At 41.2% G+C, this 21,894-nt stretch overlaps 1 protein-coding gene across 4 annotated transcripts in view; it reads right to left on the minus strand.

Annotated features, from left to right (window-relative positions):
* MCC (MCC regulator of WNT signaling pathway) overlaps positions 1-21,894 on the minus strand; it is a 361,512-nt gene that overhangs the window by 249,029 nt on the left and 90,589 nt on the right. For all 4 annotated transcript variants that reach the window (XM_073344706.1, XM_073344704.1, XM_073344707.1 and 1 more), the window contains exon 3: positions 20,786-20,997. In XM_073344706.1, coding sequence (XP_073200807.1) covers positions 20,786-20,997 — 212 coding nt within the window. The remainder of the gene's footprint in view (positions 1-20,785; positions 20,998-21,894) is intronic.

Raw genomic sequence — 21,894 nt, forward strand, 5'->3', positions numbered from 1 at the left:
TTGTTTTACTCTATCATGCTGTATAGTAGCCTCACAGAGTAACTGCATAATGCAAGTGCTGCTCCTCTACCCCTCCCTACTGGCTGGTTGCCCCATCCTGTTGAGTTACGTCCAAGATAGGTTTCTAGGTTCCTGGGGCAAAGACCTGTCACCTGTATCAGAAAGCACCTAGGACACTTATGGGTGCTGTTAAAACACACGTAATTTCTCTCTCACTCGCACAGTTTTCATGTAAAAATCAGATTCAACTAATAAAAAGCACTTAACATCTCTTTGAATCTCTCTGCTCCAAGCATTTCTAATGTCCTTTAACCCCCGCTCACCTCCCTAAAATTATAGCTTCAAGTAGGCAAAGTAATAGAAAATGCAAAGGATAGGAAATTGGAGCTGAGGTTTTAGCCTAAGGGCACGGCCCTCACTCAGGCACATTGGTAGGGTTCTTATCACATTATGAACTCTACATAGAACAGAAATTGCCCTTTCTGAAATTCAAATAGTTTATTTTGCTTGCTTCCTACAAAGATGAAAAGTGGAGTTTACCAATACATTGCAATATGGCTGTTATCATAATCAGTGTCCCTGCTGTGGAAATCATAATGTGAATTTGTAGTTTGAAATGAAGCAATTACACTGAAGTGTTTCTCCACAAAACTGAGAGAAAAAGAAAGGTGTGTGCAGAACCACTCATCTCTGCAGAGGACACTTTTCCTGCACTAACACCAAAACTGTTCTTAAAATCAGCAGTGTTGCCAACCAGTCATTCATTAACAACTACACATAATCAAAAATAAGTATGGGGTTGGCACAGGGCCTAGTGGAAGCATTCTTCAGTTCTTGGAGTTGATTACCCAGGGCTGATAGCATGAGGAGCAGGAGTCTCAGCCCCTGGACAGCAGAAGCCCTCTGGCCAATTTAGCTATGGTACTGAAGTGCTCCTATGGAAGCCCTGTCCAGTGCTCCTGGGCCAGGAGGAAGATGGTAGGCACAAAACTGGGGACTTGAAGGGGCAGCAAAGGTGGCTGCTCCATTATGATTGGAAAAGCATTCTAAGAGTCTAGCTTCCCATAAGAACATCGACTTTTCATTTTATTCCTGGAATACCCATACTAGGGCAACCACAGCATGAAGTTTTATTAATTTATTTAAGTGGATGAGGGTTCACCTAGGCTAAATATTAGCAACTGCAAATGTTGTAGAGCAAACAATTTGTGCTCTGAGATCAAACAGAAGAATCTGGCCTTGTAAACGGGCTGCTGCAAATATGTAGGGGGCAGTTACTCCTGGTGGAATTCTGCGCCACTGCACATGCGCAGAATTAATGTCCCCCACAGATTTCTTTGCTTCTCCACAGAAGAATGACTGACAGGGAAGCAAAGGCAAACCGTAAGAGCAGTCACACACCCCTCCCCAGCAGCGTGGACATGTTGTTTTGGGTGCCTGGAGCAGCTGGCCAAAAGGTAAATCATTGTGGTGGGGGAGGGAGATCCTGGGGACGCCCTGGTTGGTGGCTCCTACACCAGGCTCATCTGCTAGTCCCAGCTAGGCTGGGGAGAACGGGACTTCCTCTTCCTCTACAAGGAGCATCTGGGGCCAGGTCAGACACACCCCCAGAAACCTCCCCCAGATTAGTGGTCAAGGAAGATCTGCAGGAGTCTCACTCTAGCCCTGAAGTGGGAAGGGCTAGCTTCCTGGGCATAAGGTACCTGAGGTGGGGCAGTGCTCTGGAAGGGCAAAGGAGCTCCAGCCTGGCAACTCCCCAGGCTGAGGCCTTGTTGAAGGCCTACAAAAGGTACTGGGGCTACAGAGGTGCAAGCCTGGGAATAGGCAGAGGCAGCTGGTCCTAACCCCTTGCCAATGATGAGTGGCCATTACAGTCTGCCCCAGTGAGTGGGGGCGAGATAACAACTGGCAATAGCCACTGAGGCAAGGTGGGTTTAGAGGGTTGGGGGTTCCCCTGGGAGGGGAGACCCAAAGTGTGGAGGTACTGCTGGGGCAGAACCCCAGGGCACTGGGGTCTGGAAGGGACATGGGGCCAGCAGCAGGCAAGACACCAGCCAGTAGGAGGCGCTCCGTATGCTGGGGAGCTAATTCCCAGGACGACCAGCAGGCGGCGCCGCGCTGGTGACTCTTATCCCACTACATGCACCCAACAAGCCTCTGTGCATCCAGATCACCCCCCACAGCTAGACTGCCCCACCCAGAACCCTCTCACCCCACAGCTGGATCCTGGCCAGGTTGAGCCTCCCTACCCATACTTGGTACACCTGGTGCAGAGAGGCAGGGCCCTGGGTGTTTCTGAGGCAGGCCCGGCCCTTTCCTTTTGTTGTGTCGGGGTTGGGTGCAGCCTCACCGCCAAGTCCGTGTCCTGGGGGGCAAAAGAGGAGACAGCAGGGTGATCTCCCACCTCCATGCAGCCAGTGGCCTGTGCTCCCCACTGCCATGTAGGAGCCTCCACATTTATTTATTGACAAAATGTGTGCAAAAAAATTATTATTATTTTTTTTTGGCACAGAATTCCCTCAGGAGTAGAAAATATCAAACTGTGTTCACAGAAGCCCCTGTTGCTACAACTGGTTTGTAATCTTTTTTGGCAGGCTGGAAACCAGGAGGTTAACACTGCTACAATGTCCTTGTCCTGGGCCTCAGGCTCAGCTTACCACTACCGTATTATGCAGAACATCAATACAAAATTCTATTTAACTGTCTGGGTTGGCTTAGTCTATGAATTGCCCTTGATTTTAGTCAACTGAAAAAAAGGTGTGGAAAAAATAGATCTGAAAGTCTGGATTTGAACCAGCACTCTCCTCCTAACTAGGACAATAAGAAGGAGCTGTGTGGAAACACTGTTTCTAAACAGCATAGGTCACGGGGCTGGGGGGGAGAGGACAGGGATGACCCTTTTTAATTAAATTAAATTAAATTAGAAGGCTTGAAACTGTGCCCCAAAACTTCACAATCTATTTTTATTTACATACGCTGTAGCACCTGGCCCCCATATCATTTTCAATACACAATTGTCGCCTTTTGCAAAGGATGGTCAAAACCCACCATTTTGCTGCATAGAGGCTACATGATTTGCCTATAAGGGAAATCATCTCATTGCCACATAAAAGATCCAGTTAAAAGCCTCCAGGAAGAGCATTTATTAAAAGGCTGCCTGAACAAACGTGCCTTGTACTGTGCTCGAAGCTTGCCACTTGGGGCTCTGATCCATCACAGAGGGAGAGAGTGCTGGGGTGACCTTTTAAATATAACACAAATAAGGTATCAAAAATTGCAAAAAGGAGCTTTGATGTAGTAATCTACTATTAATGCAAAAATGGCATCAATCTGCTACAGAAGCAAGCTTTCATAAGAGTTTAAAATTTTGCTCTTGCTCATCTATATTTCTGTCATGATCCAGTAAGTTCAAGAGACAGAAACACTACATTTCACATAACACAGATGAGTCCTGGCACATCTAATCTACCATCTCCACTTTTAATTTGTATGAGAAAAATGAATGACTGAGCAGTGCTGGAGGGATATAAAAGCCAGGGTCATATAAACACAATGCATAATCCTATTACACCTGATGCCAGGCTCTGAACAAAAAAAACTCCATTACATATGCTGGCTTGGAATCAAAGACTGCAAAACCAAACTGCTTTCTCCATCCCCAAACAAACATGCAAACGTCTGTCAAACAAAACAACTTTCAGCTGCTTTCAGACAAGCCAAGCTTGCTAAATCCATATTCCTATAATCAATTTCCATTTCAATAGAATCACTTTCTAATTTAAGCCTGATAGAATGGAAATGATGGTAGGATGGAAGTGAAAGAGCAAATGAGAGTATCATCTCAAGCTGAGATATTTTGTAGAAGCAGGCTTCATTGTCCTGACTGCTAGGTTCTTCTTCAGCAGTAAGTTGCCCTATTAGGATGGGTTTCACTGGCAGAAATCATAAGACTGCATTTTTTAATACTAGCCTGTAACGGCATAAGATAGACATTGGGATTGTGTGCATATGAGACAGAAGCAGACAGACCAGTGAGCAGAAAATGGGTGGCGTAACTACTAGAGCACATGCCATTCCAGGACTAGGACCAAAATCCTGTATACCTTAGTCCCAACATTCCTCAGCTGTCTACCAAATAGCTGTGAAAACCACTGGCAAAATATGTCTCATCCCTCTAGCCATGTGCTAGATACTGAGGGTATCAGGGGAAAGCCCAGCTCTCACTCACTCCTGAAGAGGCTGCCTGCTCTTGGGAGTCCTAGCACAGTCTGCTGCTGCAGAAACAATGGCATGGGCCCAGCCTTACATTATTTAATAATAAAAGGAATACCGAGTGTGATTGAGTTTAGCAACCCCACCCTGAGCCTGAAGGGACTAATGAGAGCCTATAGGTGCAATCAGCCTTGCCCCACTACACCTGACATGGCTGGTAGGCCAAGGCAAAGGAGGAAAAGGACAGCTCGCAGGTGGCTGACTTGGAAAGGAAGTAGACTTTTTGAGCTAACCCTATGAAGGAAGGCAGCTGGGACCAGAGCCTAATTAGAGACCATCTTGAAGCTGTCCGGAAGGATCAGCTAAGGCCGGAGCCTAACTAGAAACTCCTATGGATCAGAGACTCCTTGGGGCAGGTAGACCTGGTGCAAACCTTTTCATTCCTCAACTAGTCTGGATCCCCTTTGTTTTGGGTCCTGAAGAAGAGTCAGTGAGGGAAGAGACTGTGAGGAAGGCCTAGTTGTAGACCATGGCTGGAAGCAGTTTAGGCATACAGCAGAGGCTCTGAACGAACAAACCTCATCTTTTTCATACAGGGTCTCTGAGCTGGAACCCCGAGGAGAGGCTGGGCCTGACTTCCCCTACCAGCCCACAGAGGGTGGGGATATGAAGACACTAGAGCCAGGGGCTGACAGGCCCAAAAGCCTTAAATTGGGTGAACTTCCAGCATGATGCTGTCAGGCCAGTGGCATGTTGGATTGGGGGTTTCCCTGGAAGGGATAGGACTATAGGTGACCTGGATGGAGGGTTAAGTCTCAGGAAAAGGCAGACCACTTCAGGGCCAGAGCAGGGCACACCAAAGGACAAGAAGAGCCACTATACCACACCCAACCAGCAAGGGGTGCACTGGTAGATAGATCACATGCGTACAGTAGCTATTTTACAATGCTCTCAGAGCACTTAGCAAAGAAGGTCAGTATCACTGTTCCCGTGTTACAGATGAATATTTACATTGTTCATGTTCAGTTATTGTTTTTGCATGCTACTGAAATTTTGCTGACAGTGCAACTCAGCACAGAAATGGCACTTTTCAAAATCTCTCAGCCAAACCCAATCAGAATTTCATTAGAGAAAGAAAAGACAAATCTCTGACCCTGGTCTTACACCTGCTGCATACAACTGAGTTGTTATGTATTCTCTAAAAAAGGTTACAAGAATCATTTACAATGCCAAGTGTTAGACAATCTAACTACAGGAGTTGCTACCAGCTCCTTCTGCAATACCCAGAGGTTTTACAGCTGGTTATCTGCTGGGCTTCTCCCCTTTGATAGGTGTACAGAAGCCACAAGATTTGCTCCCACATTTTTGTGCTCACAAACCTGGGAAGCACAATTTTTTCCACCTTCAAATAAATAAAGGAATCTTGGCCTTTAGAAAATTTAATCCATTAGACAAAACACGCACAAAATATATGGGGTCAAATTTTTTAAAGGTGCTCCAAGCCCTGTACCCCAATTTCTGTACAAATGCTGTCTAGATGCTCAGATCGTACACGCAGACCTGCACAGACAAAATTAGAAGCCATGTGTGAAAACCTAGCTCACCATACATGAGTGTTTACTATCTGTAGCTATAAACAACAGGGCAAGGAATCCTATGTGCTACATAAAGAAATACAAATTCAGAACAAGAATCAAGAAGCAATTTTTCCACACTGATGAAGAGTCCATAAGGCAAGATTTCTGAGACAAAAGCAACAGAGTTATCCAAGAAACAAATTAGATGCCATCCTGGAGAAAATGAGAATACAGTACTAAAAAGTGAAATCTTGATGGACCCAATAAGCTTTACTCATTGCCGATATTTCTATTTCTGTACAAATGATTTATGTAGTCACTAATAAACTACAACACTATTCTAAGGATGAGGAGAAGTATCAATTAACATATTATGGACAAAATTCCACATTGAAAAACATGGTTTCTGCAATGGTGTATTATAAAGATGTTCAAAACTAAAATACTTTTTGTTTGTAGGTAAAATACAGGAATGAAAGAGTAATAGTCATGAAAACTGAAGTGAAGATTTCAGAGGTGGAATAATATTGCAAGTAGTCTATTTCACTATTACTGCAGGTAACTTTTTGGTGTTAAACCAGGCACACAGTTACCCGTAACATTAAGAATTCTTCCCTCAGACTTTCTTAATACTACTTTTTCTCTCAATTCATTTTTTCCCTGAACACAAGTATATTCAAAGCTACACATAAAGCAAACAGCAGCCTTAATTTACTATTGTTAACCCCACCCCTCAAAAATAGAAACAATGCGTCAAATTTATAGCTTCTATAAGAGAATACGAGTTCACTGAAGTCAATGGCGTTGGCATCCGCTCACAGTATTCACAAGTAAAGCCACATGCTACAGGACTAACAGTCTTTAGTCACTACAAAACACATTTTTCCCAGATAATTACATTTACCCTCTTGGACAAGAGGCAAGAGTGTTCTGTATTTTTAGGAGTCAATTTGTAAAGCTACTTTGCAGAAGTTTAGTTACATCGCATATATATATAGTTTCCAGAGACATTCTTCTGTAATTTTATAGGGGACAAATCAGCATTATCTTCCTTACCTAAATGTTTGAATACTACAGTGATGGGTGATGATACAGTAACCATCTGAAGTGGTCTTTTGGGGACCCAGTTTCAAGCATAGACTATGGTGTTCAATTGTTAATTGACTGATTAGATATGGAGAGGTAGGAAAGACTATTTTAATAAATTATATAAGCATGCTCCCTACCAGTCATTTGGAGTCATATATGCTGGATGCCTTACAAGGGTAGGGAAAAGGGAGATGGGAAGTAGGCAGAGAAACTGTACATTTTTGGGTATGGTAGGCTCTCAAGGTGCAAAGGGAAAAACAGATGGGTCATATCCAGCACTTTACTTCCAATACAGCATGTGATGTGTGAGTAAAAACCCAAGACTGAGAAGGCCTGCAGTGCACTGTTTTAAAGTAATAAAGAAGTTCTGCAATAGTAAGATCTTGCAGATTTTATATTATAGCCCCGTTTGCTATATTAAAAGCAATACTCACCGTAAGTGTTGACCATTCATTACTTAATTTATAGCTATATATATGCCATAGTAGGCAAATGGTTACCCATTATTCAGTGTAAAGAGCCCATTAATGCTGTTTTGGGCAGCCATCCAGAATCCACTGCATTGCAGTCTAAAATAAATTAAATCCTCAGTGATAATCTTGAATTTGTTATTATGTAGATAATCTATTTATATAAGTGGAACACACTACAATGAGCAATTACAATCTGGATTTGATTGATTAAGGGGAACATTTTCAAGGTGGGAAGGGAAAAGTCCACTTATGACTTAAAAATACTGGTTGCTAGATAACTGTCACTAGTATGAGCTATTTCAACTAAAAAAATTAAACTTTTTCCCATTCTGAAATCAGCTATTCTGTCCTTGCAGTTCTATGCACTTAAGGGAGAATAAATTAGCAAATTGAAGCTCTATTGTGTGGGTCTAAGAAGAGAATATTACACAAAGTGCGTCTTTTAGAAAGGTGTATGGTATAATACTTCCTAAGAAGTTACTATTTTACCAGTCAAAAAGCAAACCAAGTTCTTATCTGTTGGCTTCTATAGATTGAGCTGTAAAACCCAACTTTTCTCTGTAGGTTCAGCTATTGCTCTGGCAGGGAGACCTCCAAAGAATGCTGTATAAAGTGACACTGGTTATTCAATAGATAGTACACTCCCCTCTGAGTTAGTAAAGAAATAATACCCCTTTATGAAGTCAGGCAATACTGTATGTTGGAGTTGTTGTCTTTGAGATCAGATGTAAACACAAGGTCCTGATTGCAAGTGGTCATGAAATATACCAGTGTGCTTTTTGCAATGATCAGTATGAAGCTCTGGTGCCCATGTTAACCTCTAACGCAGGTAAAAAGAAAAGGAGGACTTGTGGCACCTTAGAGACTAACAAATTTATTTGAGCATAAGCTGTAGCTCACGAAAGCTTATGCACAAACAAATTTGTTAGTCTCTAAGGTGCCACAAGTCCTCCTTTTCTTTTTGCGGATACAGACTAACACGGCTGCTACTCTGTAACTCAGGTAACTACATCCTAGCTACCTAAATTTCTCCATCAGATGTTTAATAGAAAAATACATTTTTAATTCCCTCTCCTCATCTGTTGTCAGTGTTCTCGTTAAACAGTTGCAATATCACCACAGAGGTGGATGTATTTTAGTGGCAGCTGGAATACACCTAAGTTTAAAGCTTTTGTATCAGTTTGTAAAACATCTAGAGAGCCTTTGTAAGGGAAAACACTATGTAAAATAGATCACAACTTTATTAGGTAGTGTCCGTTTACCTGTGAGAGTAAAATGGTCACTAGTCATCACCAGCTTAGAAAGCGGACAGTTTAAAAAATATTTATAGGCCAAATTTTCAAAATGTAGAGTCTCTTTGTGCACGTGCTCTTTGAACATTGACATTTGTGTGCATGTGATAGAATTTACACACACAAAACTCATTTGGATAATACTCTATTTCTGTATTCTATCATTGTTCTCACAAATGTGCTCTACAGTCTTATCGATTATGCATGAGATGAGGTGAAAAAAGTGAGCACATGGGTGTTTGTGGCCAAAAAGTGCATATATGTGCATACCGAGACGCTAGCTTTGAAAATAAGCCCCTATATAGAAACACATGAAATTTACTTAAAATAATGCATCATTTAGTGTTATTCCATAGTAGTCACTTGTGGAGGGAAATATGGTAAAAAGGATGACATTTATCCAAATCCCATAGCTTCATCTTATCAAGCTCTAGAATTCCAGTGAAAAGGCTGCATATCATGTCTGTTGCCATGTGTGGTTTGCAGAGGAAGAAGCACGGACACTCAAGCCTAACACCTCTGTTAGTTGTACCAGGAAGGAGAAACTGAAGGAGAACCAAGACTGTTTGGATCCCCATAAACAGCTTCCTGAAGAGGGAGCAGAGGTGGCAGCACATAAATCAGTTTGCTTTTTCACTACTCTAGTATGAATACACACACTTGTAACTGTGGTCTGATTCTGATGCTTAAAATGCAATGAAATACATACACCAAATCCCTGACAAAGCTGGAATCTTTTGCTATCTGCAAAGAGGAAATGTATATTCTTAACACCCAAGGATGGTTAAAAAAAACTTGCCAATTATTAGATTTAGGGCATATATAATGGCTTCTGTATACAACATTTATAGCACTATTTAACCCATTGGCACTAGCAGGTACATCAACAGTAAAGGGTGATGGTGTCAACCAAAGGATCAATAAGTTAGACATAAATTTTAGCAACCAGGTGAAGAAGGTAAAGGAAAAATGTGCTTTCAATATTAGACCTAGTGATGGAACCGGGGGAAAATGCCACAAGATTTGTCCCCTATAAAATTACAGAAGAATGTCTCTGGAAACAAAGAGCTAAATATGAAGGTGTTAATAAATCAAGGCAAAACAGACAGATAAAGACACATATTCTGGGGTGAGTAGTCAGTAACTGTTGTTGGATACAAGACTGTGAAGATATTTATTGATCAAATCATTCCCTGTGAGTGACCAGAATAATCTGCCTCTAACTAAAGGATCATCCTCACCTTACATACAGACAATTTCCACTTACAAAAAATGATGCGTTCTTTATAGAAATTAAAACTCCATACTTCTAACAATAGGTTCAACTTGTTTGCTGAGATATTTGTACACACTGGGATAAATCAATTCACACTGCACCCAGGGACAAAAGTAACAGAGATAAATAAGAGACCGCATGCTGCACAACAGGTAGTATATCTTCACAAGCTCTGCAAAGTTGTATATTCACATGGTTTTAAAAATGTATATGGATATTTCTACTTTGTAGAAACAGTTAAAATTTTGGCAAAGCACTGCTGCCTGTTTAGCTTTTACATTACTGAAAACCTTTGTTTAAATGTTGTGAAGGACATGGGGTTCCTCTGCATTAACTTAGGAATGCTATGTATACCATATGAGCGTCCAATAGCCAGAAAGGATATTTTCTGTCTGAGGAATTTATTCAAGAGGCGCTGTTAGGAAAAATAAGCAGGATATAAAACAATGACTAGAGATAAGACCCCCACCTGGGAAAACACTTCAAGGTCTTTAAGAGAACAATGACTGGGCTATTAAGTTGGAAGAGCCTACCTGTCTTGGCTCCAGCAAAATTACAAGACTTGTCTTGCCAAGGCTGGGAACCTAAGATTAAAAGAACACTAAACAGTTAAAAAGTCACTTAGAGGAGGGGGAGGGGCAATAGTGAGGAGATATACAGGGAAACAGGCTGACACAGAGAGTGTCTACAGAAGCAGTCTCAACTTAGAAGTTGAGCCTACCTGGCTAACATCAGGGGGGTTCTAGGTAGATATGCCTGCATACAGATGGATTCTTTCAAAATCCTTGTTCTCTTTGATGTATGTAGTGTTCCTACTGTTAAGAACAAACAATATCTTGTTTTGAAAAGGCCGTATGATATATATACTCTGTATATACCATAGGTCACAGTTCCCAAAGGGCAGAACTGCAGGTTCTGAACCTAAGTTGGGCCTTCTGAAGTAATCACAACTGGCACACAAGGGTCTGTAACCCAGGTCCTTATCTAAGAGTGGGAGAACTGTATGATTCTACACTGACAGAGGTGAAAACCTGAGGCTTGTCACTCATGTGGGTACACTCAGAGAAACCCAGAGACAGGACAGAAGTGAAGCTAGCCCTGCACAACGGTGACAAATGTAATGAGGTAAAACAAATTTCTGGGGAGAGACTGTATGTATGTGAGAAGTGGGAGTGCACGTAAGGAATCATAATCACAAGAAACTACTTCTACCTCTATACAGAGTTAGGGCTTGTCTAAACAGCAAACTGGGGTGTGAATCTACAGTGCAACAGCCTGCCACACACTAACTGTCCCCGTGGATCCTGTTGTTGCACACTAAATGTTCCTTAGCACACACTGACCTACTCCCATTTCAAAGATGAAAACATACTAGAGAACTGTTAGAGCACAACAGCAGGGTCCATGAGGAACCTAAGGTGTGGTTCTACACTAAAAATTAGGTTGGCATAACTACATTGCTCAGGGATGTGAAAAATCCACACCCTTAAGCAGTGTAGTTAAGCTGGCCTTAGTTAGAAATCTTCCATCGACCCTCTCAGGGAAATGGATTACCTACATTGATGGGTCAACCCCTCCTGTCACTGTAAGTAGTGTCTACACAGAAGTGCTACAGCCGCTTTAGCATTTTTAATATAGTCAAGCCCTTAGTGCCTTGCAGGCTAGTGCGAGGTAGATTTACACCCTAGCTTGCCATGCATTAAGTGTTTGCTCAGACAAGCCCCTAGAATTTAGATTGCACTATACACATCACTTCAGCTTTCTTGACAGAATTCAGACTAGTATAAAGGGGAGGGGGGAAATAAAAACACCACACACAAAAAGCAGCGATTCTCATCCTTCTTGATTTTAACGAAACTGAAGTAAAATTTTTCATACAACATACTGATATCAATGTTCAGCAGAAGCCAAAATGGAGGCATTGTCTTCATCTCCGTATAAATGAGAGACTGTTTATTATGCTATTGTTTGAAGTGCAAGGGAAAAAGCATTTTAGAAGCAGAGGCATAATATGATATATGTTAAACAGATCAGAGGGCTTCCATACCAATAAAAATAGAGAAATGTAACATGAATGTGAACACACAAACAGGAACCAGTTGCATATTATATATACTTTTTAAAAAGAGTACTATAATATCTAGGGATTTTAAAATTTATTCGAGTCTTATTTCAGTTATTGGGATTTTTGGGTTGTGTGTAGTTAGCTTTCTATTTGTCAAGACAGGTCAACAGCGCTACCATTTTATATTCTGGGGCAACATGTGTTCCTCCAAATCCTCAGGCACATAGGAGGTCACTACCCTGTAGTATTATCTCAGACTGACAAGACTGGTCACTGCTGAGCTACCATCATTCAGCAATCTGGAAATCAGCCAGAAGGTATAAGGAGAGCAGTTTAGCAGACACCCACCTTCAAACCTGAATACAATCACCTACATGGTCCATCAGAGCCCACAGTTCTAAGAGCAAAACTATCACGTCCAATACTGGCACAACATTGCAAGGCTCCCAACCTAAACAAAGACTTATACCAGCCACTCTTATAACAACATGACTGAGGGAGGGGAAAAATTAGCTGGTTCCTCAACGGCTATGTTTAAAAAGAAAAGGAGTACTTGTGGCACCTTAGAGACTAACCAATTCGGAAATCTATCAACTTCATGAAAAAACTCGTACAGATACGGACAGACATCATCTTCCTTTCCAAATGCAAACAGACGGACATCATACCAAAAGGACTGAAGGTAAAAAAAAATTGGTTAGTCTCTAAGGTGCCACAAGTACTCCTTTTCTTTTTGCGAATACAGACTAACATGGCTGCTACTCTGAAACCTGGGCTATGTTTAAGTATCTAGTAACATATACTGTACATTTTTCAAAGTGATCAGAACTGTAGATTGGAAGCTCTGCTCTTTCCAGACTCTTAACATTTAACCACTATCATTCAACAGCTATGGAATTCATATCAGTGACTGGGCAGGTGTATATTATTAATGATCTTCTTTCAAACTCTCAAATTTGCAATGGATAATGGCAGTAGCCATCAGAATGTGTGGAGACTTTAAGCATAGTTTCTGCTGATTTGTTTTGAGAGGCAAGTAACAAATATTTAGTTTTTGTTTGTAGCTTTCCTTTTAATAACTACAGAGTTTTATTTTGCAGGTGGGAAAGCTGAATCCAGGATCCGCAGCTGCTCATGATCACATGGGGGAGAGGGCAATATGTAGAATGCACATTAGTGAGTTGACACAACTCACAAAAATAAACAAAACTATAGTATGCTAAAAAAAATAACTTAATGGAAACTTTAAGCTTTGTGACATTACATTCACTATTCCTTATGCAAATATGTTTATGATATGAATATGACATAACTGAGATGTACTTTATGTAAGATGGCTCATGTAAGATATCATTGGAAAGGTTATGATTTCCTGAATGTGATTATCCAATTTGTATGCCTGTATCATTTCTGTATCTGAAGTTAGTAATATTAGCTATGTGTCTGTATTTCAAATGTGTTACTTTTGGGTGACACCCCAACCAGCGCTTCAGATACAACAATGGAAAAGCCAGACAGGGCTAATGGGCCATTAGCAGAGACAATGGACTGCGAAAGAGCAGTGGCTTCCTGTGGACCCTGAAGACAGCTTATGAGCAATGGCTGTCACAGCCCTGCAGAGAGGTGGGTCTGAGTCACTGTTCCCTCTAAGCTATGCACATGCACACAGATCCAAAACCCCGCACACATGGTGAAACACCGTGTGCACAAAAAATGAAATACTACATCGGAGCCAGGCCGAAATATGATTTACGGGCTACTTTTGACATTATTCGCCCGCCATCTATCAACACAGCCAGATTCTACTAGCTGGAGAGGGGGGAGGGAAAGGAGGGCAATGAATCGTACCCCTCCCCGCCACCATTTCAAACGTGGAATGTTGATCACGTCGAGACAGTCGGGACCCACACCTCTCCTTGTAGTCTGTTCATTTGGCTATGTACAAACTCAAGTACGTGTGAGTAAGTCAAAATGCCTGGCCGTAATTGCTAAAGAACTGCAAAGATTTCCCAGAAATGAACAGAGGTAAGTGTTGTTTTTGTGACTGAAATCTTTCAAAGGCATTGGACTTTATACATTAACTCATGATGTTTTACCATTTTCCTGCATTTTTTTGCCGCAGATCCATGGATGTGATCGGAGCTATGCACAAACTTCCGGTATCCTGATCTGAATGATTTCCAGTTTGCTCTTTTGTCGAGTCACACTGTTAAGCGCATTGAAATAGTAGCCATATAATAAAAGTATTAATTTTAAATAAACCAATCTGGTAAAAAATCAATCCCAAAATGTCACTGTCTAGAGGTCTAAAGCATAAAAGAAAAGCGACTTCATTTAAATCTGGATGGCTGGATGAGACTATAGAGACGGTTACACCAAAGTCACATACTGTAATGCTTGTTAAACTTTGTGAAATATTCACATATGATGAGGACAATGGAGTGGTTTGTGTATATTGTTGAGATGCCAGAGCTCTGGGAGAATTTTCAACAGGAAGAATGTGGAATGATGTATGGAAGTTGGATTTCTTAAAGCGTCATCTGTCAAGTAAGTCTCATATAGATGGTGTAACAAGACTTAGAAACAAAAACCCTTCCTTACAGAGCGGATTGCTCAGACCCAGAAGAAATCAAGGTACTGATTGACAATGTGTTGTTGGCTATTAAAATGAACAGCTCAATGCTTTCTGTTCAGGATATTAATGACCATATGGAAAAGTATGTGCAAATACCAGTGAGCTGGAGAAGTAAAAATTATGCTTTTGAATTTCTTGAACTCATCAACTGCATTGTCCAAAATTACCTCATGCATGAAATAGCGTTGGCAATGTTTCATACTCTAGCTGTTGATGAAAGCACTGATATATCCATTAACAGATACTTGATACTCTACTTTAAATACAGATCCATAAATTCTGAAGACCATAAAACTTTGTTTGGTGGACTATTACGATTGCAAGAATGTGATGCTGTTTCAATGCAAACTAGATACCTTTAACTTGGGTTTGAATAGAGACTGGGAGTGTCTGAGTCATTACACATATTGAATCTATTTCCCCATGTTAAGTATCCTCACACCTTCTTGTCAACTGTCTAAATGGGCCATCTTGATTATCGCTACAGAAGTCTTTTTCTCCTGCTGATAATAGCTCATCTTAAATAATTAGCCTCTTACAGTTTGTATGGCAACTTCCACCTTCTCTGTGTGTGTGTGTGTGTGTGTGTGTGTGTATATCTTCTTACTATATGTACCATTCTATGCATCCACTGAAGTGAGCTGTAGCCCACGAAAGCTTATGCTCTAATAAATTTGTTAGTCTCTAAGGTACCACAAGTACTCCTCTTCTTTTTGTGGATACAGACTAACACGGCTGCTACTCTAAACCTGTTTCAATAGTGTCTGCAATTAAAGAGTTTTATAAAAAACACCAACTTGATCTAATGAAAATGGTGATGTTCACATCTGATGGTGCCGCCATAATGTTGGGCAAACTCAATGGTGTGGCGACTCAGTTGAAACGTGATATTCCACACTTAGTCTAGCAACATTGCGTTGCACACTGGGAAGACTTGGGGATTTCCGATGCATGGAAAGAGGTCAAGCTGATAAGAGACATCAAAACCTTAATGAGAACTGTCTACACGGTGTTCTATCGGTCATCCAGGAGAAAATGCAAATTTCAGGAAATAGTGGATGCTTCTGAATGTGAGTCAGTGGCTTTCAGGCCACTCAATGAAGTGCGCTGGTTATCTAGTCACTTTGCACTTCGAGCAATTATTTGCAACTATAATCCTCTTCTGGAATATTTTGAGCAAGACAAAGATACTGATCCAGTTTCTAAATACTGCCACAAAAAGCAGAATACCATGGAATACTGAATAACATTAGAAGTTTTGAATGATGTTTTGTCAGAGCTGGCTTCACTATCCACGCTGCTCCAGAAACAGGGCCTTACACCTCTTGAAGCATTTCACCTTGCCCGAGGTAAACTGAACAAGATCAGAAGACAGTACTTGGAGATTCAGTCTTTTGGAGTGACAAAGTTACGGCTCTCTTAGATATGACCTCTCAAGAAAATAATGGAATTGATACCAGTTCCATAATAACTTTCATAAACAACTTGTGTGCACATTTGGCAGACAGGGTTCCAGAGGATGAAGTCTAGGAGTGGTTCGCTTTTGATTGTGCAGCAATAGTTAAGTGTGACTTCAATTTTGGAATTCATCAGGTCAAATCCCTATATTCAAAATACAAAGACTTTCTTGATGAAGAGATTGTTATAGTCAGTCAGTACAATGGCTTCAAGTTTGCAGTAGCCGAAAGAACCAAAAGCCAGTTGGTTTTAAGTTTCCTGGATATGGTAACATTTGCTCACCAGAATGAACAGTTTCAGGATCTTGCAAATCTGATGGATATTGGAGGAACATTCCTAGCATCAGGTGCAGACTGTGAGCGTGGCTGTAGCTTAATGAACACTCTAAAAAACAAACTACAGAATCGTTTACAAGTAGATCATTTGGACATGCTGATGTGTATTAAGAGTTACCAGCTGGATGGAGGACTGATAGATCTGGACAGAGTTTATATTGAATGGGCAATTGAAAAAGATCACAGGGAAAAACAGTAAAGTTAGTTTAGCAATCTTTGACATTTCAACCAATAAGGAAATTAAAATGCATTTGTAATTACATATCTTATTCTTGGCTGATAATTATTTATTGATATTTTTTAGGAAAATTTAAAATTTAAAACACAAACTTGTTTTTCTTTTTTTACTTGTGATGTCTCTACCTGAAAACCCATATAAATTGACATAATGGCATACTTATTGTCTTTATTGTATGTTTATCAAAATCTTTTCGGACATGTGTATAGAATGAAAGGTGAAAGTGGACACCAATGGACAGATGCCTATGGACTGATAATGATCATGATTAATATGTGCTTGGTATATGCTCGTGATTGTCTCTCAAAAAGATCATAAAGCGTAATGCTTAAAACTAACTTCTACTTCATGAAGAATGGTTAAATTTCCCTTTTCTAAGTATTTAAAAATGACATTTATAAAATAACATGGTGTAAAACTATTATCACAATTGCAAATTAAAACTTTTTAAATGTATAAGCATTTTAGTCACTTGGGCACATTTGTCTCATGGCGCACAAATTTGAACTCTGCTTCAAAAATTTGCACAGAAGAAATTTTTTGCGCACACAGCCTGTCAAAAATTAGTGGGAACATTGGTCTGAGTCACCTGGTACTGGATACCCCTCCTCTTTTGGAATGCCAGTGGTTTTCCACAAAATACACAAGAGCTATATAAGGCAGGGGAGTGACGTCATCACGGTTCTCCTCTGCCTCCCCACCCAAAGAGACAATGAAAAACACCTGGAAGCAAAAACTGAACGGGGGGGCGAGTAATAATACCTGTGGTCTCAAGAGGGAGACACTGCAGCTGCCTTTCAAGACTTTCTGTAATTTGCCTGCAACAATATCTAGGGTGAGAAATTACTATTTGTAACCAATTTCTTTAGTGAAACTAGCTTGGTTTACTAAGCAAATTAAGCCAAACACGCAATCTGCTTTGTTCTGTTTGCTACCCCTTTTACCACTTAAAATCTGCCTTTTGTAGTTAATAAAATTTTGTTGTTTATAATATTACCCAGTTTCTGTAATTTCTAACTGGCGCGGGGGGTGAGAAGCTGTGCATACCTTCTTCCACATTGAGAGAGGAGGCGAATTTCATAAAACCTTTGGGTTTCTATCCCTTAAAAGGAGTTAGCACCAGAGTGTTGGAGCAAGTCCCTTAAGCTGAATCTTCCCAGAGTAGATCTGCAGTTGGATGTGGCCCTGCCTGTGTGCTTGGCTGGAAAAGACTTGTGAGCCTAACCCAACAAGGCCAGGTAAAGGGGGCCTATGCTGGCAGAGCAGATAGACTCAGTGGTATCTCAGCACATCAGGCAGCTTCCTATGGGCACTGTATGTTTATCAAAATCTTTTCGGACATGTGTATAGAATGAAAGGTGAAAGTGGACACCAACAGGCAGATGCCTATGGACACAAGCGCCACTGGAAAATAAATAGGCAGATATTTTCCCTATATAGTAAAAATACTGGAATATATTATTTGTTTACTCATTTTTCTTCAAGGCATAGTTGAACTATGTTAATAAAAGACGAATGATGCAATACTGACTCTATATGAGTGTTAGGGAGATACAAACCAGACTTTAAAACAGTGCACAAAATTATTGTGTGTGTGTGTGTTTGTGACACTCTGTACCCCAAGGCAACACACTGGCACCCCCACATTTATCATGGTGACATAAGGCTAAGATTTAGTCATGTGTATTTTTAGTAAAAGTCATAGACAGGTCACGGGTAATAAACAAAAATTCACGGCCTGTGACCTGTCCATGACTTGTACTATATATCTCTGACTAAATCATGGGTGCTCTGGGAGACTCTGGGGGTGCAGCTGCTGCTCTGGAGGGGGTCCCACTGGTGCTGGGGGCTCCGGGGCACCTGGAGGTACTGGTGGGGACCTCCAGGGCACCCGTTGGGGTGCCTGCTGGTGCTGGGGAGGGGATTCCGGGGCGCCCGCTGGTGCTCGGGTTGAAGGGAGGCACGGGAACACCTCTCGAGCTGCTTGGGGGCTCTGGGGTCAGCTGCACCAGCCAGCTGCAGAAATCATGGAGGTCCCAGAAAATCACAGAATCCTTGACCTCCGTGACAGACTTGCAGGCTTAATTATGATGCATCTTGTACAAAGTATGTCATGTGAGGTGTCAATGGAAAAGTTATGGTTTGCTGCATATGATTATCCTATCTGTAACCATGTATCATTTTTGTATCTGAAGCTGTGAATATTGACTATGTACCTGTATTTCAAATGTGTTTGCTCCTGTGGTATCTCCCACAAAGTAGTTTATATCCAGTTTAGCCAGCACATTGTGAATGAACTACTGAAGCTGATGGCCCAGTAATTAACACCATGGACCATTGAAGAAGCTTATCCCCACCTGATGGACTGTCCTGTAGACGTTCTAGCCAGAATACGGGGAATGGCCCCTGTTATGACTCATCAAAGCATGCAAGGGCATGTGACCAGCTCACATGGCACTGAATTCCATCTTGTGCCTGTATTTTTCCACTATCTGTGCTGGGGGCTTTGTTTGGGACAATGAAGTTCCCTCCGCATGCCAGAAGCTATAAAAGGGGGAAGTGACATCATCACTTATCCTCACTCCCCCCACAACTCAACACCTGGAAACACCTCAGGAACAAAGACGTGGACTGGGGAGTTTTGTTTGGAGTGTAAAGGGAAATCTGCTCACAGACAGTGCTGGTGCATTGTCCTCTCCACATTGAAAGAGGGCTAGACTGGATAAATAATTTACGCTGGTCAGGCTTCTGACCAGGGAGAGATGGTACAGCTCTGATGTCCTAGGCTGGGAAGAGTTGGTTGGAGTCTCTCTATTGTTGGTTCATGAGTGGCTGGCAAAAGCATTCATGTAACACAGCTGGGTGTGTCCCTGCCTGTGAATATTTGTGTGAGTGCAGGACCTGAAGGGGTTTGCAGCTTGTCACATTATCACAGTGTGAGAGGGAGCTCAGGTTAGTAAGACAGAGGGCACAGAGGAACCCAAATTCCAGGTTGCACCCCAGGGAACCCGTCACAATATTGTATTGGTTTTAGTCATATCAGTTGAATAAATTTCCATTTTCTTCTGAGTGTCCATCCCTTCAACTCCCCATAAGCATTAACTAACAGAATCTGTTTCACCAGTACAAAGCTAGTTACTGTCACAAGCAGCCATTCTAAAATGCGTTCCTCAGCTTTTCCCCAATGCCTTAGTTTGGGCCTTTTTGTTCTCCAACTAAAAGCCTGAATCCTTGCTCCTTCTTTTCAGTTTAGCAGCATCAACCTTTGACCACCAGAAATGAGCTACAAAATGGCTATAAATTGTATAGCTCACCTGGTCTAAAGTTATTTAGGGTATGTCTACACTGCAGTTAAAAACTTGTAGCTGGCCCGTGCCGGCTGACTTGAGTTTGCAGGGCTCGGGCTAAGGGGCATTGGTGTAGACGTTCAGGCTCAGGCTGGAGCCCGGACTCTAGGACCCTGCGAGGTGGGAGGGTCCCAGGGTCAGCTGGCACAGGCCAGTCGTTGGTGTCTAACTGCAGTGGAGACGTACCCTTAAAAACCTGAATCCAATGCCTAATTGAAAAAAACCACTCACTTAACAAACACATCAGATTTTTACTGCAGAGAATAATGTGGTATGTTTATCTGAAAATACTTTTACTATGAGGCTTGCCTATGAGAACAGTAAAAGACAGTACTACACAAAGAGTTCCAAACAGAAGTCTCAGCAAATAAAGTGGAAAATCCTGAAATATAAGGGAAAGTATTTTCCTGCATGACACTAACTGACTTAATGAGCAGAAAGATGTTTACTTGCACAGTCTGCCACTGTGCTACCAATTTATTTTCCCATAAGTAAATGTTTTCACAAGCTCGCTATGTTTTATAATTAAATTGTATAAGTTAAAAACTTCAGCTAAATGCCTTATGGAGTCCACCAAATCCTTTTTGCTGAAAGCAAGTCCTCAATTATACAAGTAATTTCTAAATACTTCTCATTATTTGAAAAGCTGAAAATTTAATGACATTGTGGTAGATGAAAATTACAGCAGCCTGATAGTTCCCTCGTGGACCATGACTTAAAAGTTTAATATATTCAAGCTGGGGGGAAAAACCCTGAAGAGCTTTACAGTGAAGATAAAGTGTACTTACAGTGTTGGCAAGCTCTAAATAGCTTCCTCCAACTGAGTTGCTAAGATTGGAGGCCTGCGTTAGCAGTTTCTGCAGAGCAGCTTGTTGACTCATAGTGCTGCCACCATACTCCAAGAGCTTCTGTAGGGTAGAATGACTCTGCAGGTCAGGACTCTGAAGGTCTCTTGCACCAGAATCATATTCCCAGCTTTCTCTAGCACCTGATAAGGCACCTAAAATGTAGAAACAGAAAAGAGATTCAACTGTAATCCCACAGCAAACTTACAAGGGCTAACATGCCCCCTTGCCCCCTAAAAATACCTAGTGTAGCAAAAATCGAAGAGTGTTTATGGGACACAGTATTGATTTTCAAGACACAGGAGTCAAAGACAAAAGTGGTTTTTATACAATATTTAGAAGTATCACCTACATCTGTAAATAACAGGGGAAAATACTATTTATTAGTATGATGGCAGAAATAAATCCAAGTGCACATCATCATAAAAACAGAGAGGGAGAGAGAGACTATCCAGTGATAAATTTATCACACACCTGTGCAATTTATCATAAATATATGACAGTATTCCCTCCCCTATCCATCTCCTAGAATTTATTTTAACATTCCAACCCACTGAGGCTTTTTAAAAACCAACATAAGAATCACCATTTGGATCAGACAGGTGGCCCAAGTTGCCTAGCATCCTGTCTTCAACCAGTGCCCAGCACCAGCTGCTTCAGAGGAAAGTGCAAGAACCCTTGCATTATCCTATTTCTGCCTAATCTGCCATCCACGTTAGGTGTCCTCCTAATCTCTTATAGTTAGAGACTAGCTTAAACCCCAAAATTTGAGTTTAATATCTCGTCCAAAATTTGTTAGCATTAATTATTATAACTCTGGGTATTCTTGTCATTCAGCTAAATGTCCAAACCCCTTTGAATCTTGCTATGTTTTTAGTCTCAACAACTTCCTGTGGCATAAATTCCACAGTTTAATTATGTGTTTGAAAAAGTATTTCCTTTTATTGGGTTTGAATTCTCCATCTTTTAATTGAATTGAATGTCCCCTTGTTCTTGTGTAGGGACCAAATGGAAATTCCTGATCTCTCTTCTGTAATATAGGCAGAATTGGT

The sequence above is a fragment of the Lepidochelys kempii genome, chromosome 5, assembly GCF_965140265.1.
Source record: "Lepidochelys kempii isolate rLepKem1 chromosome 5, rLepKem1.hap2, whole genome shotgun sequence".
Classification (NCBI taxonomy): domain Eukaryota; kingdom Metazoa; phylum Chordata; order Testudines; family Cheloniidae; genus Lepidochelys; species Lepidochelys kempii.